This window comes from Mugil cephalus, chromosome 7, assembly GCF_022458985.1.
Source record: "Mugil cephalus isolate CIBA_MC_2020 chromosome 7, CIBA_Mcephalus_1.1, whole genome shotgun sequence".
Classification (NCBI taxonomy): domain Eukaryota; kingdom Metazoa; phylum Chordata; class Actinopteri; order Mugiliformes; family Mugilidae; genus Mugil; species Mugil cephalus.
Window position 1 is genome coordinate 9,807,909 of NC_061776.1, and position 24,318 is coordinate 9,832,226.

At 44.5% G+C, this 24,318-nt stretch overlaps 2 protein-coding genes across 18 annotated transcripts in view; both read right to left on the minus strand.

Annotated features, from left to right (window-relative positions):
- Positions 1-15,704, minus strand: part of LOC125010348 (receptor-type tyrosine-protein phosphatase mu-like) — a 156,290-nt gene extending 140,586 nt beyond the window's left edge. For 15 of the 17 annotated variants that reach the window (XM_047588921.1, XM_047588920.1, XM_047588917.1 and 12 more), the window contains exon 1: positions 15,281-15,703. In XM_047588921.1, coding sequence (XP_047444877.1) covers positions 15,281-15,353 — 73 coding nt within the window. In that variant the 5' untranslated portion in view covers positions 15,354-15,703. Of the gene's footprint in view, positions 1-15,280 lie in introns of all 17 variants that reach the window. The other 2 variants (XM_047588908.1, XM_047588918.1) reach the window with 2 other exon arrangements.
- A 5,682-nt stretch (positions 15,705-21,386) lies between these two features.
- Positions 21,387-23,952, minus strand: LOC125010351 (leucine-rich repeat-containing protein 30-like). The gene has a single exon (XM_047588924.1). It carries the CDS (start codon positions 23,633-23,635, stop codon positions 22,742-22,744), a length of 894 nt encoding a protein of 297 aa, XP_047444880.1. The 5' UTR covers positions 23,636-23,952; the 3' UTR covers positions 21,387-22,741.
- Positions 23,953-24,318: the final 366 nt, after the last annotated feature.

The window sequence follows — 24,318 nt, forward strand, 5'->3', positions numbered from 1 at the left end:
TGCAGCTGGTCTCCTTTGGCATGTTGATATCAAAGTTTGCAAGAGAAGCTTCCCAGCAAATATGCGTTTGGTAACTTGCAGAAGATAAAGATACACCAAAAAATCTTTTGACTTGAAATTGTCCTTGTCTAAAGTCTAAAAAACTTCATTTACAGCCAAAGGTGCAGGTCGAATTCTCGCCAGTGGATTAATCTCTCCAGTTTACAGCTAAAGTGAATGGTGTGCCCTTTAATTAAAAGCCCTAAATTACTTTTTTACCCAACTTTTTACGAATGAAGAACACATACTAACAGACTAATCTCTGAAAATTCACAAATTGAGTTGACAAATTTGATTACTGGATGATTGAATCCTTCACAAAGGGAGTACAAAATGTGGGATTGTTGTCGTCCATGTGACATGCCTCGTTTCATTCGAGAGCCCTCCGGTTAGCTCATCATCGCCGTTCAGTTCAGACCCGTACAGAGAAGCAACCCAACGTGATCCGTCTAATAGAGAGTGCATGTTTGGAGGAATTATGTGTATTTCAAGTGTTTCCCTCATTACCACTGCTGCTCAGACTGTGTGCTGTCAGACATTAGGGAGCATTAACATCATGTGTGCCCACTGGGGTGGAATCCAGCTTCTCTCTATGCCCCCCCACCCCACCACCTCCCCAAAAAACTGCGAGCGATTTGTTACATGACATTCATTTCAAGAAATTAGACAACCCAAGGCTAGTTCAGGTGATTGGCCCTGCCTCGCAAAAAAAAAAAAAAGCGCTGTCAAACTATCATCAATCTAAAGCAGCTCTCGGTACATCCTCTGTTTCAGAGACCACTTATGTCCAAGGACGTTGCTCTCAAGTATGCCTCGTTCTTGAAAATAAATGAAAAAGGACAACCTGGCTAAGAAAAATTTACTGGAAAAAAATAAAAAAATAAAAAAATCAAGCCTGCAAGTCTGTTGACTTTCTCCAATGAGGGTAGTGGTGTAGATCTATTAAACATGTTAAGCAAATCTCTACATATTCCCAAGCAAATTGAAAAGATGTTTAAAAACTTATTAACAGGCAAAGGATAATATCCCTCCTGGAATTAGGGATTGACAGAATTGGAGCAACTCGGGTGAAACATTAATTAAAGCGAAGGGTCTGACTGTTCCATCGTCGCAGCCATACGGACTGCCTGCAAGTCCAAAGCATCACAAGAGAATCCGCAATGCAAACGTCTGGAATGTCAGTGCACAGCTTCACAACACTTAAAAATAAAAACTAAGCAAAGTGTTCGGACGACTCAGTCCCTGGTCTGAGGGAAAGCCCTGACAGAACGGCACACATCGGCAACAGTAATGAAAAATTGCGATGGAATGTAGATAAGAGTGATATCATAAATCCAGAGGCAGAAGCCAAAGGTGAATTCTCAGAGTAAATGTCAGCTCCTCCTACAAGGAGGATAAGCCCCTGTGCCTCGCCGCTGTAAATGCCCGGTAATGCACGTGCTGGGTTATTACCACAAGATAAGGTGCACACATCCGAGGGGGTCCCATTTAATTTCAGAAAATAGCGCCCTTTTTTTTTTTTCCCCCACAAGTGCACGGGATGAACTTCCCCCCTCGCCCGAGCTACTTGTAACGATTAAAATGAAATTTCAAAAATCGTCTCCTTCCACAATTTGAGATAATAGTCCAATGAGCGCACAAAACAATGTGACCCCCTCCGCTGACCCTCTTTGTGCCAGAGAAATTGCCTCTAATGACATGCTGTAGCACAGACACATTAAGAAGATTTCTTTTTCAGCTCTGCCAATTGACACATCCTCAGAAAGAATTCTTCACATGCAATAAATATGGTAACTCGCTGTACCAAAGAGAGGGGAAAAAATACATTTTTGCCTAAAGGAATAATCTTGCATCACTCACTCGAAATTACAACATAGCGCCTTGATGTAATACAACTGCGCATGATTTTGAATAGAATCTGGAAGAAGAAATAACCTAATTTCATGGGGGGGAGTGGAGGGGGGGTGGTGTTCAAAAGATATGAATTGCCAGGGTTGGAGCAGTACACTTGGGCATATGAAATTAGGAGGCCAGCAATCAAAGTAAAACACGTTAATTATCTTGGAGAAAAACGAATGTGCATGAATGCATTAACAAAAATTAATAAGACTAATCCTAATCTAACTTTTCTGAGTCAGGTGCTCCTGGAGAAGCTGGACGCTCCTCGGGGATTTCTTCAATTAAAAATGTGATGCTGGAGCTCAGACCTGGTTATTATAAATCTCACCCCACCTTCGTTTCATCTTCCAGCCAAAAAAAAAAAAAAAAAAATAAAAAATCCCATATTTTCTTGTTGTCACTGCTGAGCCTGGCACTAATTACAACTCATACATAATCTTTTATGTAAATGCTTTTGCCTTCTTTGATCTCCCCACGTAGTCGAGGACAGCCAGATCACAGACTCAGGCTAGATCTGTCACTCGAGTCAGAAGACGGGAAGTGAAGTGGAATGAGGTCTGATCTGTTGTGATGCTTGTCAGCCCATGAGCACAGGGGATGTTTGATCAGGTCATTACACGAAGGGTCTAAAACAACATGGTCAACCCACTGGGAGCTTTCATCGCCATCTTTTAGGACAAATAAGCTTAGCCTCAGATGTGGACCAGTGAGGAAGGAGGATAAGATAGGGATTTGAGCACCTTTAGTCTCAGGATTAATCTTTCCTAAGCTGCAATGAAATTGCTTCCATGGACAGTTCTTTAACTTAATGAGCTGCTGGCTATATGTTGGAGCAGTCATTCTTCGTAATGAACCTCGAGACGTCTTGTATAAATCTGCATTTCGGTGACAGATAATGATTGGTGCTAGGAATAAATGCGGCAGAGTAGCGGCCATCAGTATCAGTACGAGACCAGTCGTAGCTCATTTGCTTTTACTCCACCGCTACATCCGAGTAGGCCCCCGTGGTCCTTTCTGAGGCATAAACACAGCTGGGGGCATGACAGATAGAGGCCGGCTGTACGATACTGCTCCTACCAATAGAGAAAGGTCAGCTCTGACACCCCGGAAGGAGCCCTCAAGCTCTTACGGACATTAGGGAGCCAAGCTGGCTTTCTGTGAGGCTGAAGGGTCGGACAGGCAGCCCAGAGCAAAGCAGGAAGAACCACCACCGACAACCTCCAGCCCAAGCTCAAAGGATTGGTTAACCCAAATTACAAAAGAAACATTTGCATACTACCTGCAGCACCAACTGTGATAATATCAGTCTGATACTTTAACTCTCACTTTAGCAGGATTTCACAAACAGAAAGACTATGAATGAAACAAGACATTACTTCTGGAAATATATGTTAACCTTAAATTTGTTAACTGGAGTTTTTGACAGCACTGGGCTTCATTGCCAAGTCAACAATGAAAAGGTGAGGTCAGCTACTAGAGATTCAAGTCAGTATCTGACCAGATACGACGCAGTCATAGCAGTATAATTTCTGTTGAAAAAAATCCTTTAGTGGTTTCATTTTCTAGGTTTGGACTGTTGGCAAAGCAAGCACGTCTTGGCAAAAGGGTAAAGTCAGCTACATACTACTCGAATTCAAAATGAAATTAGAAATTTAGTAATTTTGTTCTTGCAACTCTCGTTTGGGAATTCAGGCAGAACGTTTTTCTCATGTAGTGTCTGGCAACAGTTCTGTGATTGGTCAGAAACTGGAAGTGGGAATGGTTAATGTGGAAAAGCAGAAATGGTCTGCCCCGACGCTAATATAATATTAGTCTGTACCCAACGGATACAGTCGTCAAAACGTCTTGCCAACATCTGAAAATAATAAGAAAAGTGCCTCTCATTGTCCATCTTCCACAAAGCACAGCACAAATAACATATGCTGCAGTAGGTCTGCTCTATGAGGACTTCCCTGGAGTTCAGCACTTGAGTTTCTGGTGAAGCATAAATAACCCAGCTAGAACAAACTTTTATCCTGATCTCGTAGCCGTAGGAGCGAGAACAAATTCCTTGCTTTGGACAACATTTTCTCACAATGTAGCCTGGTTGTGAAATTACATGATTGTTATTTGGGTGACTAGGGTCTTTGAAGCAAGTACGGGTGCAGCCACAAATGGAAGCCAACAGCAGAAGCTCCTGCTAAGGGAAACCGCTAAAAAGCATTGTACTAGCAAAGCAGAAGTGGAGAAGAGTCATGGAGCCAGTTAACCTAATAAGAAACGCTGCAACATCTTCTTGAAGTTTTCTAACATTTATGAATAAATCAGCCCCAATACGCTACCGTACCAGACAATATTAGGCAACAGAAAAACGGAAAACTTTTTCTGTTGCTAAATAGCCTTCCATTAAGGCCTCTGCTTACTTATGTTCCTTAACCACATGTCAATTCACGATAAAGCCGAGCACCCTGAAGAAAAGGGACTGAGGTTCATTCACTAAACCCCGGTTCTTTGAAAGTGCGAGTAAAACATGAAAAGGAGAAGATTGAAAAGGAGTAGAAATTGTGCGTTACCAGGTTACCAGGACTATCTTTGCTCAGGTAAGGGGGGTTGCATTTGTAGGTTTTTGATAAGAACAGTGTAGGTGTTCCACAAATGAACATGACAGACCTAATTCGCTGGTGTGAGGACTAGACCAGACTTGTCCTGCCCATGTGGTTACTGCCTCTCTCATTCCCTCGCGCCACGGTGTCACCAATTAGCCAGGGCCCAGGTTTCATTAAGGCGCTGGCGGCCTGCCGCCTTCTGTCACATCCTTGATAATAAGGCTGAGATGAGTCTACTACCTGCCACACAGAGACGAGGAGGAGGAGAACACAGCACATGCACACACAGACTGAGACTGGCTATCCATGACAACACGTGCCCAAGTGCTTGCTAGAGATTCGCACACTGTAAACACAGTCTATGTGTTAGTGTGCACAAACGCCTACACTCCCTCGTGCATGGGTGCAGACGATCTGGCGACGCTTGACTGTCTTTTGTTTGGACAATTATAGAAATGAAAGCTGAATGATGAAATGTGGAATGATGGGAAGGGAGGGGAATTTGCTGGGCTCATCCTAACGTTGTGAGGCTTCAGTATGCGACTGTTAGGAATAAAACCCAAAAGAAAGATCACCGATCTGGCATAACATTATGACCATCTTTCCTATATTGTATAGGTCGTCCTTGTGTCTCCAAGTTGACCGTTTTTGTGTGCATGTCTGTGTCAGGTTGCATCCTGCTGGGGATGGTTGCTGCCATCAAAGAGTGGCATTATTATAGGGTCTAGGTAGGTGTCTAAGCAACAAGAATGCCAGGTTCAAAAGTTTCCCAGAAGAACAGCGAGTTGTCAAAAGATGGTCAATGTTATTTACTTCTCCTTCATGCTGTGGCTGATCGTTATACTGCATATAGTAACTGAATGTTAGACATTTTGGAACGGCCCATAATTTCACATAAATATTGACAGGAACTCCGTCGGTTTCTAACGAGCGTACTGGAGATCTACCAACTTTCTCCAAATGTTCATTTAAATCGATGATCAAATAGTCAGTAACCAAGATTTAAAATCCAACTAGACATTTGGTGCCAGCCTTCAGTATGTGACCATTTTTCATTTCTGTCAATACCAAGAAACGACTGCACTTTGACACCATTTCTGAGCACGATCACGCAACGATCTGTACTGTGCATTTGCAGCTAAAGCAGAACTACTCTTAGCAGTTTTAGAGAAAGAACAGCTGGGGTGACGCCGGGGTAAAGTTTTCCCTGGAGAAAGGAACCCGGTGGGTTGAAGGGGGGAGATTTTCGGATACACAGGTGCTGCTGAATATTAGTCTCACAGCAAGAAGTCTGGGCTCATGGGAGTGAATTATTCATCCTCTGAACTCTGCCTCGCACTTCTGCCTTATACCAGGCCGCTGTTTGAAGCTGCTGCAAATTCCCAGCAACTAAATAAGACTGTGGATCTGCTTTCGGAGATGAGCCGCACTTGCCTTTCCTGCTGAGGCATGGGTTGAATATTCACTAATACCAACACCTTCATATATTCAGTGAAGTCTTCCCTATTGTTTTCTCTAAGGGCACAAAGATGCATGCAGTGAGATCGGATGTCAGTCTGAAGTTAAAAACTATTTGAAGGAATTAGACATTGCATTCAACTTACACTAATTGTTGTTAGTGAGGGCCTTTAGGTCCTATGGGTTGAGGGTTAGGGTCTGTAGAGCATGTTCATTCCACAAATGCTTGATCAGTTTGGGATCTTGTGAATTTGGAGCCAAGGTCCAAAGCTTGTGCTGTTTTTGTGTTTGAGGCTGCGTCCTGCTGGGGGTGGCTGCTGCCATCAATGAATGTCATGTCAACAGCTCCCGTTAGAGACACAACGCAATTGGCTCTATATGTTCCCTTGTTTGTCTGCAATAAACCAGAAAAAGTGGCTCATCTGTGGCATCTTTCATATATTTCTACTCAGGAATCTTTAAGTGCCTCTCCCTCATAAAGGTCTCCCCCTTTTTTTTTTTTGTGCCTGTCTCTTTTAATAAATCTCCCGCTACACGCTACCTTCAGCCAGGATCCTATTATGAATAATGCCCCCATTTAGAGATCTGGGAATGGCAACAGGGAAATCCTCAGTTAGCCCTGGGAGTTGCTGAAAGGCTTAGCTGAACAGGGAAAAGATATGTTTGCATTTTCGCCGAAGCATGGCTTCGGCAGCCGGCGATGATATTCGCACTCGAGAAAAAAATATTCACATTGTGTTCACCGTCATCGTAGCCCTAGAGGAAATAAACGTGCAGTAAAATGAACTCTGGTAAACACACCAACATCATCTGACTGATCTTCCAACTTGTTTAAGTTTGGTGTTATTAGTGATGATATATGTGACACGTGGGCTGCAGGATTGATGATAATGTAGGGGAAAAACCGACTGATGCTCGAGGCACTCCACATTAATTACTCCTTTTGCTCTTATGCTAATAAGTCTCTGGGATATCGCAATTCAACTGAATTGATCCTCCTGGCCGGCCGCGTGCTATCATTACAATCAACTTGTCACTTTTTGCCGGTTTTGTTTCTCCAGATGTGCATTATTCACAAAAAAAAACAAACGCATGTTTTCAACTTTGTTTCCGTTTTCTCGACGCGGAGCTTCACCCACACTCCTAATGACTCCTGTGCCCTGTAATTTCTTTAGCGTGGCAAACTCTGATTACAGGGTGGGAGTAGAGCTTCATCTTTTCCAGTTATTGTTTTGCGTTTGCTCCGTCTTTAATGCAGGCCCTGCAGCTGTGCGTCTCAATAGCCGCTTGGATGAAATGGTGTTTAACATCAAAACGACTACAACGGCCTGATGCGGTGCAGCCCACGGGGACTGGTCCTTAATGCATTATTTGCTCAGGCACGTTGGCAAACGGAGTCGACACTGGCCACGCAGATTGCCTGCGACTGTGGACGGGCGTGCAGTTAAACAAAGGTGTCCCCGGAGGAGCTATTAATGCACTTGACTTGTGTCAGATGTCACCGAAATTGTGACTGACAGTTATGGAAAACAGCACATTTACACAAGAAGCTATTATCATTTTCTAAATGTTGAGACAAATGTTTTCTCTCCTGCATCGTTCCCAGCAGTTTATGCTCCCCCCTCCTCCTCCTACTCCTCCTCTTCTCTTTTGAAAGCATGGACATCCCCTCCCTCTGGCTCTGACAGCTCCGAAGTGACCACCCTGTGCGGTGCACAGCGTACAGTAATGCCATTAAACCTCACCCTCCTGGGGAATCAGTCATGCAGAGGTTTGCGCTTAGGGCCAATACAAAAGAGACCCAGTTGACAAGGAGCCAGCCCAGCCCGAGGAGGTCAAAGGGCTGTTTACAGAACAACAGTCTCTTATCAGCTGTACGCCTCCCCAAGGAGTCTCCACCGCAAACAGATAGCAGCCTCCAAATAGGCACCGGAGTGTGACCGATAGGAGTATAATCAGGTACATTCTGCTTTGGGAGGAAGAAGTGGGGGATAAGGGTGGATAATAGTGCACTCGACTGTTAGTGGTGCGTTCATGTGCCAGGGGGATGGCTCTGCTTTAAAAAAAAAAAAAAAAAAGTAGTAAACAAGGAAAACAAAAGCTCAATTTTGCTCGAAATACCATAAAAATAAAGTCCCCATCCCCTCCATGCTAATAACCACTAATCAACAGCACCACTGAGGCCTGACACATCCTCAGGGATCGCTTCATTATTGAACAGTTAAATGGTCAATAGGTTCAGCCAAGGCAGCTTTTAGCACAAGGGCAAATAGACGGCGTAAAAGCCAATGCAAATAACTGGCACTCAAACAAGGCCTAATGCATTAATGACTGTGTGACGTGCGCTAATGTGACGGCAACAGATTCAGACTGACAGTAATGGAGAATTTTGCCCCTGGTTATACTCATACGGCCCGGATGGGGAGAGGAGGAGGAGGGATGTACACCTGCCTGCTGCCCGAGCCTTGACAGAAGCCTAATAAATAACAGGAGACAAGGTGAAACAGCGGTAGCAGCACCCCCACCCACCACCCCCGTCCTTCCTCCTCCTCCTCCTCCTGCCACCACCTACACCACTGCACAACCACACGTGTGAGCGACAGCAGCCCGCGCAGACAGCTATTTGGCATGAACCAGAGTCTCCTCCAAGTTAGCAAGAGTGCTCGTCCCACGAAAGAGCCGACTTGAGTTATGCATGAAATCACGGGAGAAACTTTGCACCTCTCCGGCTACGTGACCGCGCCGCTAAAGCAGCGGCGGGAGTTTCATTTGACAGACTCGAAATTAAGCTCTGGGTGCAGGCCGTACGCTCACCTGAACCAAATATCAGAATCAATTTCAATTCACATGATGGCCCCCGGGTTACGGACGACTATGCCGAACAGATCCAGCTGATTGGACTGGAAGTTTGAAAGGTGGGGTGAGGAGAGCGCCAGGGTCGAGGTCAATTCAATCTGAGCGTTAAAAAAAAAAAAAAAAAAAAATCACTTGCAGGAATGCCAATCATTTGTCGCAGAGCAGCACAACAGGAGTCTCTGTTCCTAAAAAAGACCAGTGAAAGGGAGGTTCCACTCCAGCGTGGTACCCAGAGAAGCGTCCTTACAATCAGTTGAGCAGAGACATGGTGCGTTCCATTTAGGGCGGAATTCGGCACTAGGAATGACATCGCACCTGAGTTACAGAAGTCGAAAAACTGGATGGCATTGCTATAGTGTTAAACTAAATTTAGGCTATTTAAGCTAAACAGGTTGTGAATCGAGCAATTAACTTGAACCAACTCATGAGTTTTGTATAAAATGTATAAAAATATTCAAAAGTTTTAATTGTTTAATTTAAATGTAGAAAAAAATACACCATTAATCACTGTTTGCCACAATGGTGTTTGTCTCTGTTTTGGTTTTACCAGGCTGTTGTTTTTAGCCGTCGTTAGCGCAACATGGGTTTGTAGTTCCCACATAACACATGAAAAACTTAAATTACACTGCAACAGCATTTCAACTTATGTATGTTTGACTGATTTAGAGCAACAGAAACTAATCAGAAGTGCTAATAAACGGAATATTACAGGAGCTTCTAATTACTGTTTACACATGGGGCGGCCATCTTGGTAACTCAACTTGGGGGTAGTGAGGATTCTGCGACTTCCTGAGTAGAAAATTCCAACTCGGAAATTCCGACTCCTGAGTACAAATGGAACGCGCCAACACACACACGCGGTAATGTCCTGATTTAAACTGCCTCTCCTACTCCTCCCTTGTCCCCCGCTCTTCCATCTCGTCACCATTAATAACAATTGAGACCCTCGGAGCATTAATTAGTGAAAATTTCCAGGAGTCTCTGAGCCACCTACAATGAATTCAGACTTCTGTAAACATGATCTGCTGCATAGTAAGTTGTTGTTTTTCCCTACAAGGATTTTTTTGACATGGTGATGAGATCACAGGATTGTTGGCGCATGCCTAACATGCACACACACACACACACACAGGCACTCACCCAAACAACTCACCCCCCCTCCCCTTCTCTTACTCGCTCTTCATTAGGCAGCCCCTGTGCTGGCCTGTGCACGATTCATTAGCTTTTATCCTCTTCATTTGAAGAAGGAGCTGTGTATAATTAGAGCATCTCTGTTTGTCCGGCACCCTTCACACAGTCACATCTCGGGGCATTATCATTCCGTTGCAGAGCTCCCAGATAACACAAGCCGCATCAGGCGCCTCGAGGATGAACTTCAAACTATTACTGCCTCTCAAGAATGTAAATAAAATCACTCGCAAATCAACAGCTAATGACTGAGCGTGGAGTGGCAACAGCTAATGATTGAATTTGGAGTGGCTCTCCAGGGATATGAAGATGATGAACCATATTGGCAGAGTTTGCGTTCCAAGATTTTATTCAATTTCTTTTCTTGCTTAAAAGTGCTCACGATAGTCCATTTTTCATACTTACAGGCCAGCTCTGTGGCTCCGTGCTCTGCCACTTCAACCTCAGACAGTTCGTTCTTCTCATTGTGTTTTCAAGCTGCAATTTGAGCCTAAATTCCATATTTACTTTAAATGAATAGTATAGAAATCATAGTCACATCCACTAATTTTAGGACAATGGTAATAAACGTGCCCAAAGAGCTGTGGGATGCTTGTTTGCTTTTTTCTCCACCACCACCAAACTGCAGGCAACAATCAAGAAGTGAAAATAGCTGCAATTCAGTGAGTGTGAGCTGTAATGTCTGAGGTATTTTCTTAGGATTTGACACCAAATATTAAATATGATGTCAGAAAGAGGTATTCTTGGAAGAGTTATATTTCAAAATCTTTACAGAGCACAAATACTGTAAATAAACAGATCAATTGGACCTGCTACCCAACAGCATATTGACAATTTGACATTAAGATCCTCCCCTCTGTTCCATCTTCAAGAGCACTTTAGGATTCCTTAAATTCGGCAAATCTGATTGAGCACCGCATTTAGTATTTGAGGGATTAAATGTGACTTTTTAGAGTGCATGTTAACTCACTCCCTGTGCCCTAAATTGGGGTCTGTGTATTAAAACGGCTCCAGATACCACACAGTTCATTTTAAGTGGCTTTAAACTAAAGCTGAGTGCCGGGACTTTTTGAATTTACAGTCAGTGTTTGATTTTAGATCAAATTTATCACCGTATAAACCCGTTCTTAATCATTCGACTTTTTTTTTTTTTTTTTTTCTTCCTCCCCAGAGCTGTTAAATGTAACACAAGCCGCAACTGAACATATCCAAGTCCCCGTTCTGGTTGCGTAGCTTGCTGCTTAAATTATTGTTAAAATCCACCCTTTGTTAATCATGCTCCTTTATTATTACTGTCATTTTTTATTTTTTCATTTCAAACATGTGCAACAGTTGGGTGGCCCTGCATAAATACATACATGACATAAACATACAAACATACATGGTATGTCAACTGGGGACTGAATAGGCTCTCTTTAAATCCTCCCTGCAGTACCTCCTCGGACCTTCGGGGACCCCCTAGACCTATACCCTTCGCTTTTATGATGCACTATGCTGATGAATGGCAACTCTACATTCTTAGATTTGGAGACATTAGATCTTGACCTTTGCTTGTTATGCCAATATATCTGACCAGTAACGTCTGCAGAAAGGAAGAGTTACCAGGTGTTTTATGGTTTATTTTAAGAATTGGACTGTTGTTTGTCATTGGCCAGACACTATAACGTATTTAAACCCTGTACCAACAGAAATAACACTACCTCGTCTTATTATTTTAAGTAGTGTGTTAAACCTCTCTGACAGTAGAAGACGGATACTACTGGCAGTCTAGTCACTTCAAACACATCCTCCCAGTCTATACAGCAGCCCTTAATATTTGCAAGTTTAGTTGTTTGTTTTTTTTAAAGCGACACGCCCCCTCGCGTCTACCAGCCATGATCGGTCTTAAGACAACTCAGCTGACAAACTCAGCAGACCCTTCCAGGAAGTCGCACATGTACCCGCAGTGTTTGAACAGCTTCAGTAAATCCATGCGTCTCCACCGCTCTCATTATCATCATAATAAAAGTGTCTGAAAAGCAAAGTTACAGAAGAATGTAGACACCTCACTTTCTGCTTTGTACTATCATCAATCACCAAGGAGTCCTTTTTTTCTTTCCTCCAACAGTGGTTGAAGTCATCTTATTTAAAAAAAAAAAAAAAAAAAAAAACGTGCATGCATATTTAATTTCATTCTCCACTGGCTCACACAAAGAAAACTGCCACCCTTCAGGACACCTTTCGGAAAAGTCTCTATTAAATCTGAGTCAGCTGGGAGAGGGAGAGAGGGGTGGAAAAAAAATTAAAGGGAGACATTTCATGAGTGAAAAACTATCTAAGTTATTGCCGGACTTCAAATGAAGTGCTGTTTATCTTCTCGAGCAGCCAATGTGTTGTTTTACTCCTTAGTCACAGCTTGGATGGCAATCAGGATCGGTCAACCAGGACGCTATCAGCAGCAGTCACTCTGCAGTGACAAACTACAGCTCCGCGCTGCGAGCATCGGCATTATTCTCAACACACGGCTCACCCCTATCAGAAAACAAGGCAGGTTTTATGGCCGCTGGAAAAGGTGGTAAACATAACAAAGCGCCAAGCTCCGTAGAATTTAATGTGCTCGGTCAAAAGACAGAGTATAGATATCAAAGGCCAGGCCTTCTCGGAGAGAAAAAAAAAGCTGTCTTCATAATGTAGAAAACAAAAGCACTGGCCATACACAACAAGTGATTTATGGTGTTGTTTTTTTTTTGCTTTCTCTCTGAACATGCAACGTGAGAATAAAGCAGAAGAGCTGTTTGTCCCCACCTCAACACGCAAAACACATATACGGGCGCACAAACAAGTTCACAGTGAAAGGAAACTGATACAGTGTGATATTCTGGTTAGGGAGTTTTTATTTAAAGTGCAAATTAAAAGACTTCCAAAGGACCGTTCTCCTCTGTGATCAAATTGAGGCTGCACAGTCACAAGGTGCTGATACGGTGCTCTGAAGTAGACCAGCGCTCTGGTTACCTCAGTGATCTAATTATCACACGAGCTGTTATCACATACTCCCCATAACAAATGCCTCCCGCCACATACGCGGGCTCATATTTAGCCTCTGCCTCTCCATCCGTGTGTGGCTAATCCGTCACCTAGCCGGAGAGAGTAAAACACATCCAATTGATTTCTTCCTGGTTTACATATTTACACACACACTCACGCAATTAGGAGCGCATTTATCGACGGTTTCGGGCACCACTGGGAGTCCTGCAGTGCAGCCCAACGCCAATAAATCTCTGATTCCCGGGCTTGCCAGCGGCCAAGACTGATAAACTTCAAAAATATGGACTGGGAATACTTTGAGCTTTAGGGTGAGTTCTCAGTCACTAAAATTGACCCACGCTGTTGAGACTGTTTGACAAAAGGCTGTTTGATTACTATAAAATCCTTAATAAATCCTCTGTACGTGTCTGAATGTGACTCTATAGAAACGTCTCCAGCCTGGAGTAAAAAAAAAAAAAAAAAAAAATAGAAAAGGGGGGAATAAAGCAGTAAGTGTTTGTTTGTGAGCGATGTGTCACATGCAGCGCCGACACAAACAGTCTCCAAAGGGTATTTGAATCCTGATCTGTGTGTCTGACTCTGGTCCTCCACTCTTGAGTAGCTTAACTTCATCATCCGAGCATCACATTATGTGTGTGCCATGCTGCCCCCAACAGGCTCTCTGGAAAACGAATCAGCTGTCTGTTGAATCCCACCGCAGCCAAGTATAAGACTTCATCACCGCACACACACACAAAGCACACACACACTGCTTCCTCTAAGAGTTTAAAATCAAACAAACATGCATATATGTGCGTAAGACTTCCTGGTGCGGCTCTAATTGCACTGGCAGCATGGATCAGATCACCTTCAGACTGGACATCCACAGCTCATACATTGATTGGTTGTGGGCTAATGTGCCTTTTTTTCATAATACCATTGTTGAGAGTAGAAATGACCCCTACAGGGGCTCATTTAGACTCTGACTGTTAAATCCCCTCGGGCAAGCTGCGATCATTATATTGAAGGTAAAAAGCCTACCCTCTTATTTGAATAACGACTGAAATCACTAGCTGCTACTAAACTCACAGCTTCTACCCTGTTATTGGGTTAACGTTGCACTTTTTTGCTGCCAGGTTTTGCTTTGTACGCACTTCAAAACTGCGTGCAGCCAAGAATAAAGTTGCATCCAATCTGATCTAAACCCTGAACTTTTTTTCCACCCGTGGATGCATGTTGCTCATTTGAGCATGTGAGCTGCCTTTTGTGCGTCAACAATCTGTCAGACGGCGAAACAACAAAACGCGCCCCCGAAGGCAAACGACAAAGCAAACACTTTTCACCGGGAGCCCGCGTGTGTTCCCGCAGAGCGCAAACAAGTCAGCGAGTTCTGATTAACTTTTCAGAAATCACCGAAATAGCTGCCTTAACTCGAACTGCGCACGGACAGTTCAACAGATAGACAAAGTGTATATCTACCCATCTACAAAATGGGCACAAATGCTTTAAAATATACAAACTACAGCATAGGCATATGAACTATTCAGTGTGGTATGACGCACTGGTCTGTTTTTAACATTTCAAAACCACTAAATCGGAGCTTTGCGCACAAGGTATAAATCACAGCACGGATTTTCATCAAGATAGCTACACTTTAATGTGACTAATCCGCGTGTACATAGACGCTCTGACATTGTGATTTAAGTTCACGTTGAAATAATGACAGGAGGTTTTCGTTTGGCTTAACGCCTCGCCGTACTAACCGACGGCGCGCGGAGGCACTTGCGGTGCGCGAATCCCTTGAGGTTAATCACATTAGACAGCAACTTATCAAGATAAAGTTAGACACACGCAAACACTTCTTAAACTTGTGTAGACAGCGGCTCTGGAAGCGGCGGCGGCGGGTGAGGAGGAGTTCCGCGGCGCACCTGCTCGCTACGCACCCGAGCTCCAAAAAGGTGACAACAATTACTCCGGCTCGATCCGAGCAACCGCAGCGTTGCAATGAGGCGTTCAATCAAAGTCCGAGACTCAGACAAAAGCCTCCCTCTCGCGTGTCAGCACTTCCACGTTAACGCAGGTGTTTGCATTTACGCCGTAAATGTGAACGGCAGACTTCAAACTGTGGCTAAACTATCGGGCGAAACAGTGGGCGAACTCATTTTTACGTCCCCTCTACTTCGCACCGGCATGTGGCATTAGAAAAAAAAAACATTCGGTACTTGCAGACATCTCCAGGTGATAGCCCTTACCTTTAAAAACTTCACCTCGGACGGACAACAGCAGGGTTATTGCAGCAAACAAGCAATTGATAACTTTATCCATGTCGGCAACGCCGTCGTAGCGTTAACCCCCCCAGCCGCGGGGTTAACTGGCAACTCTTCTGTCTGCGCTGGAACTTGAATCCTACCTATACTTTCAGGAGTACAAAAAAAAAATACTAAAGTGTCTTCGCCCAGCCCTCCGTCACTTGGCGTGCTGTCAGTGAGTGAGAGGAGACTGTCGCCGGCACGGCTGCTCCTTGCCGGCTTGCTTCACACTTGGAGGAGGAATGTGTGTGAGTGAGTCCTGATTCCTGAATTACGCCTGGATTGAGTGGTCCGGCAGCTCCAGGAGGAGAGCAGCGGCTGCGCCCGCGCCGCCTGGCCAGTAGAGGGCGCCTATGAGCGAGAGGACAGGCGGAGGTGTGCGCTTCCTCCTCCCCCTCCTCCTCCTCCTCCTGCGACCGATGCTGTGATTGGTGTTCATTTGGAACAGCTGCGGAGTAAGTTCAAGGAAAGTAGGAGGCATGGAAGCAGGTATGTGCTGCTAATCCAGTCAGACTCCATGTTAATACTGGCTTTATTTTGGCATTCCTAGAGGTCCCAAAGGAAAAGTAAGACAAAGATCAACATTTTCCTTTTTAAATATATCAAATTTGCTTTAAAATGTGACAAAGATCTTGACTCCCCTTTAATCCAAACATGAAGTTTCATTGATGCGATTAAATATAGTCCTTTAATTGTCAACCAGAATGTACACTGTTCTCCACACAGCTCTGTCTGCTTATTGTTATGAAGAAAGATAAATGCTCTAGTGTCATCACGTCATTTGCATGATTTAAGACCCAGATCTCTCTGCTTATGAAACCGATCTGGGTAGGTCACGTATTGTCAGCTGCAAAATAATCTGTAGAGGAGGCCTTAAATGCAACATTATGGTCGAGAGCCATGTGGTCCCAACCTGCCAGGTTAAACATTCCTACCAAACCGTTATGCAAAATAGCTTATTATCCATCATACATCCACGCTTTATGCCTTGTCTTTTCTGCCTGTTCCCTGTTCTGTCTTATAACTGACTTTATAAGTGCACTGCATGCCTGCTAAGCTTTTCTAAAAGTAGTGCTTTGAATGCTGGCTTTATCCATCATTTCTTTAATGCATCACCTGGTATCGCATGCTCTTCTTTTTGTGTTATGTGTATTTTTTTATTTTTGCACTACTGACAGGAGAAGTAAATAATATTGATCGTCTTGCGACAATTCAGTGTTCTCCTGGGGAACATTTGGACCTGGCGTTCATTCATGTGGATGGAACTCAGATCCCAGACTGACCAAGTATCTGTGGGATGCAAAGGCCACTAACAACATCTTGTTGCCAGACGCCACAGGACGCCCTCAGAAGGCCCGTGTCCGTTCTCTGATGAGTCAGAACTACACAATGTTAGGAAGGTGGTCATAATGTTATGCCTGATTGGTGTGTGTCGCACCATATACCATATATTTAATCGATCAACCCTGACATGTCAGTTGTGGCTCTTTTACTGAAGGTGATGGTGGTTTTAATAAACAAACCCACTGGACAAGCTGCACGAGACGTCTTCGTGCTCAACTTGGCAGCTTCATTTGTCAACTTATTATATTAAAACCTTTTCCAGATGGATTCCTAATCGGAGTTCACCTTGTGCATCAAATTCCCGCATTGATCCTATTAAAGGCTGACCTTCAACAGGACTTTGTTATCTGACCTGGGAAGACGGTCACGCATCGTCGCATGCATGTGTTATCCCGGCTTCCACGGAACGGTGACGATGCTTTAGTGTAATTTATGCAAATATTTGTTCAAAATTAGCCCGGGACGGCGAGCGCAAACATGTCGCCCCTGCCGCTGTTTCGACCAGAGGGACGGCGAGGCGACTAATGGCAAAGTCAGCCAATGTCGTTCGCTTATTGTTTTTGCATGCATAAACACACATGGCCATTTCACTTGTACCAGCAGTTTTCATGGCTAATTAAAACGCCGCCAGATTGACACGGGTCCACATTTAGTTTCAAAATGACCCCCTGTTGTCAAGGATATACGGCCCGGGTTGTTGTTGTTGTTGTTGTTTCCCTTTCGCAAGTACACAAACAGCTGCACAGAAGCCCTTCGCCGACGCGCCACATGTCTCTTTGTGGTGCGTAGGTATTGTCTTGGCTGCGGCAGCTATGTCGCCGGGAATGTACGAATACCAGCGTGAGCCGAGCCGTCATGGGAATTGGGGAGAATGCAAACTACTGCGAGCGGATAGAGGAGTGAATGGATACCGTCAATGTTTTCACAAACACACACAGAGAGAGGGAGGGAGGGTGTGTGGGTTGTGAGTGTGTGATTGAGGCTTGTCTTTCAGCGGTTCGCCATAAACACAGTCTTAAGTCCTGTTCAACAAATATACGCTGCCCCACTCCACAGTGGTTCCTGTTTTGTCTGATGTGCCCCCGCGGGCACAAAACAACACATTCACCGACACCACTAACCATATTCCACTTTGAATCAAACTGTTGAAGTTATTTATCACACCTATAAAAAAAAAAAACGTATCTATATATTGCACATATTTATTTTGTATTTATTATCACGCCACAATCTGAAAACGGTTCTGATGGTTTGCACAAGTTCTGCGGGGGGGGGAGTGGAGTCTATCCCAGCTGTCATTGGCCGAGGGGCAGGGCATGCCATGGGCAGCTTATTGGTCCATCACAGAGCTAGCATGGAGAGGCAAACAACCAGTTATACACACACACACACACAAACACACACACACACACACACAGCTATGGTTGGTTCAGTATTCAGTATCACAAACTAGCATAACCTGCCTGTCTTTGGACAGTGGGAGGAAGCTGGAGAACATGCAAACTCTACATGGACGAATCAGATCATTTCAGACCAAACCTTCTCGCTGTGAATCGACCCATGAATCAGCATCTACATACAAACCTTGAAACTAAAAGGAGTTATCAGGCATAACATTATGACCTCCTCCCTAATATTGTTGTAGCAAGGTCTCCCTTGTGCCTAGGCTGTTGGGTCCTCTTCGGGTTGAGGAGAGGGGCCTCCTCTGTGATAACTGATCAGTTTGGGACCTAGTGAATTTAGAGATCAGGTCAACACCTTGTGCTGCTTGTCATGTTTTTTAGAGTTAAACTGTTTTTATGTGTGGGTCTGTGTCAGGCTGCTGCCATCCAGGAGTGTCATTGCTACGGGGTGGGGGTGTCTAATCTGGTCTGGTCTGGTCTACGTAGATGCTACATCCACACGAATGCCACATTTTTCCCCCCTCGTATTTAAATTTCTTTAAAGACACATTAACGTGAAACCAGCATATCTTAGTAAAGGGATAAATGGAGGCAGAAGATGTTATCTTTCTTCCAGCACTTAGTAGGCCCCGCCCCTATCGCTGCTGAGCCAATCACGAGGCCGCATATTACACGTCGACTCCGTCAGGTTCCCCTCAATTGGCCGAGGGCCTATTCAGGCCCCAGGTGAAATCCCAGAGGCACGCTGTAATATTTACGTCGATTACGACAATTGGCCACATGTTTAAAATAAAATTTTTAAAAAAGAATAATATTTAACCATGTATTATTTGAATAGCTTAATATTGAATGCAAAATGATAATAATAATAATAATGAATATTTATAAATAGCGCTAAGCTGAGTTTAATATAGAAGACATAGGTAGGGGGTCCTTGGCCTGAAAAACGTTGAGGACCCCTGCTTTAGAACTATGGTCTAGTATTAAACCCAAATTAGGTAGATTTGGTCCAGTTACCACCTTTTTAAGGAGCAGGAACAGCTCTGTTCAACAGCTTTGTAAGTTGCCCATTTGGTTTATTTGAGCTGTTTAAACTTTTTATTTATGACTTTGAACTATATTCGCGCCTTATTTTAATCAGTTTGCAACTATCATCCCTTTACCGCTTATTTTAAATTAGTATTGGGTCATTTATCCATCACCTCTTGCCGTCTCTTTCAACTTCTCATCAGTTTTAGTGATCTGCTTCAACCTTTAGACTCATTAGCTACTTTTCACACGATCGTAACGCCGCGTTCAGATGTTACAGCTGAGTCAAGCGCTTCTTAATCAACTCCTAATTTCTGTTTCATCAAATTCGCTGAGCTGCAGCGTCAAATTGCCTTTGCAAAAAAAAATGGTTAATCACCGAATATCCTGCATGTCGCCTTTGCTTGCTGCTGCTTTTTTTTTTTTTTTTTTTTTTTAATCCAGTAACCTTTCCCAAGCTTACTTTCATCACACTCTAAAAGCAAGACACAGAAAAGCTGTGACATTACGCTGATTGGACGAGAGGAAGACAGGGGCCTCCGGAGGGAAAAAAAAAAAAAAAATGGATGCCAGACCAGGATCAAAAGATTCCATATTTAGATTGTGGCAGTTGTCCGCTGTTTCAGTGACTCACTCATTTCTGAACGACATCAAGAGTTACCTATCGACTGATATTGACATTTCAACGTGGATGGCCGCAGCCTTCAGCAAGTCTTTCCCCTGTCATATATCTTCCCACTGGGACTGTTTATGTCAGTTAAATATACAAATGACAACGGATAATTGGCATAAGTGGCGGAGTAATGCTTTGTCAATATGTGCCAGTCACCTCCCCCCCTGTGTGCTGCGTGACGGGTCCCAGTGAGATGGAATAAATCACACAACTTGGGCCGCACTCCGAAAGAAGAAAGACATATTAAGTCTCTCCTCATGCGGCCGCACCAGACAACAATGGGTTTGTCATTTAATTCCGTTGTGATTATCCCGTGCCTTGATTGTCAAAAGCTCAATACGAGATTGATTAGCTGTCCTCCATTATGGGAAGTCGCTGGCTGCTAGTGACACTAAACTGTTTCCTGAGCTTCCCGAGCTTATGAATGCCAAGCAGCTCCGAGCGGAGGGCAGGGCCGCCGAAGCTGCGTTCGCCCCGGGGTTGTTGCATCTTTCAGGGCGCCTCATTATGGAGCAAAGTTTATCGGAGCACGTAGCAATTAAGTGGGATCAGCAAATCCTGGAGAGCGTGGTAACTGCAGTCGCGGCTGATCCCCGGCGTACAGCTGACCACCAAGTTAGCGCTGCTGACGTTTAGTGCCACGCAGCGAAGGATCATTTTAATTTGTTGTCTTAGTGGTTGTGTGTGTGTGTGTGTGTGTGTGTGTGTGTGTGTGTGTGCTTGGTTTAACGATAAACAAGGGGCCGTATGCTTTGCTCAACAGATCCAAGCCTTATTTTTAGATATCTTCCTTTATGTGTCGATTTCCAATGTCTTGGTAGTTGAATATTGCACACATTGCGTGTTGCATTATCACTGGAATAGCAGCAGCAGCAGCACACAACACCTGAATTCAGGTCATCTGACTCACATTGAAGCGATGTCTTTATAGGTGCTTTATTTGACGACGCGTCCCATGATCACTATCTAGGACAAAGACTTATTCAGGAGGGGTTCATCTATCATGAATGCATGGGTTGTGTGTGTGTGTGTGTGTGTGTGTGTGTGTGTGTGTGTGTGTGTGTGTGTGTGTGTGTGTGTGTGTGTGTGCGCATGGCTCAGAGAGAGAGGGAGAGAGTGGTAAGTGTGGGGATAACTCAGCTACAGCTCAAGCAACACTGGCTGGTGTAGTAACAGGTACCTGCCAACAGAGGTCGCTTTCCCCCCCTTTTCCGTGGCACCTTCACTCCTCACTGTGACCTTCTTAAAGGTTGTGACACGTCGTTTGCACCTCTATGCCGACACACTCTATGAGAAATTAAATATTTTCAAGTGCAGTCACCTTAAATATACGTAAAGAAGTTGTTTGCAAGATAAAGTTGCATCGTTACAGGCATCTTAATGGTAACTGCAAGAGTAGTAAACTTAAAAAAACAAAACAAAAAAAAACAACAATATCTGATGTAAAGTATTGCCCCCATCATGACTAAACAGCCCTTATTTAGCAAAACAGACAATTATACTGCCACAGGAAACTCTAATTGTTCAGATCAAAATCCTCCCCTTGCACAAAAATGATGATGTTTTTGTACTCCATATATTTCCACTAGAGATATCAGTGTAAATTTAGATTTTTTTTAATACATTTTAGTGGAATAACCAGAAACACATACATGCCAGAAATAAAAACAAAAAGCTATGGTTTGTTCCCAGAACTGAAAAGAAGCAAACAGTACAAAACATTCAAAATTAATATTTTGATAGAATATTTAGTATTTTCCTTTATTAAGTTTTTGCACTGCACTGAGAGTACGTCCACAAAATTAGTTCACCCTCGATGGTCTACTCATGAACTTTTAAAACTTTTAATTTTTTTGCACCTGAATGACCTGAATGACACACGTCGGTTCACTTCTGTTTAAATCAGGGTTATCAAACGTACGGACAAAACCAACCGGCCAGAGGGTCTAATCGGGTCTGTGGCATGGATTTGCAAAAGGCCGACAATTACACAAAAGATTTCTTTCAATAAAAGTAATGTCTGTTCCTAATCTGTTCCCTGTTATAGTATAAGTAGCAGACAAACTCAACACCCACAACCAAACATGAGACAGAAACGTGCCAAAACTACACTTACTTTTCATTAAATGCAAACATTTACTTAATGTACTTGTGATTCTTTGCACTAAAACAAAGGGAAACATTTGGAGTTGTCAATATCAGTTTAACAGTCCTGCTTGAAATCACACACAATGTGTTTCTTATTATTTCGCTTTTTTTTTTTTAAGTCGTTGGTGTTACAAGGCTCAGGCAAATCTCAGAGGAGCCTCTTCTCCCCTCTCTGAATGGGTGGAGTGGAAACAACATTTAATCAGAGCTAAGCCTCTGTTGTGTTTTGGTTGTGGGTCTTAAGCCACAGAAAGAATGGCCTAGGGGAGTGCGCCATTCTTTCCACTGACTTTACACACCTGATCTTTATGACCTGAATGCAACAGAAGAGACGGAGGTGATCTGTAGCCGACCTCCACTCCCCCAACGTCACGGGACGGACGAGATCAACTGACCAGTAATCGGTGCCCAAATGTGGACTTGTGAATTTTTGCATGAGCCGACCGCCTTGTCCCGACCCCTTCTACTGTGGCTTCACAAACACTTAGAAGTGACTCAGCAGTTACTAGACGTTTATTTATATCCAAACTTTTGCGTTACATAAAAAAAAACAAAAAAAAATGGAAAGATTATTTGTCAGAGAGACAAAGCGTAAGTGTGTTTTAACCTTCATTTTGTGGCATTCTTGCCGGGTAACGGTTGTTTGTCTTGAGTAATAATATCCGAGGCAGGCGGTCTGAGGTAACAGCAGACTCAGAGCATGACTACCACGTGCCAAGAGTCAGATTTGTGCCAGCACCCCCTTACAACACGCACGCACTCAAATAAACACGGACATTACACACACGCAAACGCAGTAGTAGTCCCTCATGTGGGTTTTAGGTAGTTATAGAGGGCATTGAGTCCACCTTGCAGAACCTCCTGTATAGGCTTGAGGAGTGGGTTGTGGACAATGTGGAGTCCTTTATCCATCGGGTGGCAGGCCAACCGCCCAAGCCTGCTCAGTAGGTACATTTCCATCGGCACATTTTGCAGGTCGTTAAAGTCAACGTTGAGGAGTTCTAAAGACTCGAGGAAGCAGAGGGTCTTGGGGAGTGTGTGTATACTGTTTCCCTCCACAATGAGAATCTTCAAGTTAACCAGGTCCTGGATCTGGTCAGCTATGGTCTCCAGGCGGTTGCAGGCCAGGTGGAGGAAGACCAGGCCCTTCATGCTGTAGACGCAGGTGGGGATGTGAACGATGCGGTTGTGGCTGAGGTTGAGCTTGGTGAGGCTGTGCATGGCCCCCAAGCTGCTCGGTAGGCCCGTGATCTGGTTGTTGGCCAAGCTGAGCACCTCCAGGCCGGTGCAGGAGCCCAGCTCCTCGGGGACCTCGCTCAGGCGGTTGCGGCAGGCGAAGAGCACGCGCAGCTTCTTCAGGAGGCCGATCTCGGGCGGGAGGCTGGACAGGTTGTTCCCCCACAGGTTGAGAATCACCAGATTGTCCAGGGCGCTCAGGGTGGGAGGCAGGGAGCACAGGCAGTTCATGGACAAGTTTAGCTTCTGAAGCTCTCTGAGCTCCCACAGCTCAGCCGGGGTTTCGTCGAGCCCCCGCATGGCTAGACTCAGGATGTTGTAGCCAAAGTGCACTGTGGCGTGTCTGCGGATCCTCTCGGCCGCCGACGACAGGCTGACCTGGTCGTCCCTCGTGGCGCTCTTACTTCTTTGACTCACCTCGTTCAGCTCCTTGTTGGACAAGCTGCGAGACTGCTTCCCGCCCATCGTCCTCGCAGCGCTCTTTATTCTATCACTTATGACAAGATGTCAGCATGCGATTGACTGAATCACCAACTCTTGGAGCATTGAGAGGATTGCTAAGTATTATGGGTCCTGATAGGTCTCCAGGGTTCTTCAACGAGCCGCATCATCGGCTCCGGTGGTACAGCGGCGTCGGGTTGTAGAAGTCCTGATGTTTGGCAGCAGTTCCTCTGAATCCTGGCTGGGTTTTTCTCACCGAGCGTAGTCGCAGTCAGCTGTAACAGAGCACTATGGGGGGCTTGCACTCTGCGTCTCCCAGACCAACTGCCTGTCTTACTGGATTTCATTCCCCAGCTGGTCCTGTCACTTTTCAAGTCCACAGATAGCACCCTGCTCCCCACCCACTACAGGAGGGCCGGACTGGCGATAGGATGCTGTGTGAGCTCAATCAGTTGAGGTCACTGCCATGATCTCATAGCCTAACACACAGAAATACACCGGTCCCCGCACACTGCGACACATGTCTGTGTGACCGTGAATGCACTGCAAGGCATAAAAATATGTATTTTTTTCATCTTTCCTTATTCCTTTTTTCTTGAAAATGATTCAGATTTTTAACGTTCCATCTGTGGCCGAGCGCAGCCTCTTCTCACATTTTTTCTCGTGCGAGCCCCTGTGCCTTTGTGCGTGTTCCTGTGTCTCAACTT

What these genes read in the sequence shown, in the direction of transcription:
- LOC125010351 (XM_047588924.1), bottom strand. Translation starts at nt 23,635, where the DNA reads ATGGGCGGGAAGCAGTCTCGCAGCTTGTCCAACAAGGAGCTGAACGAG.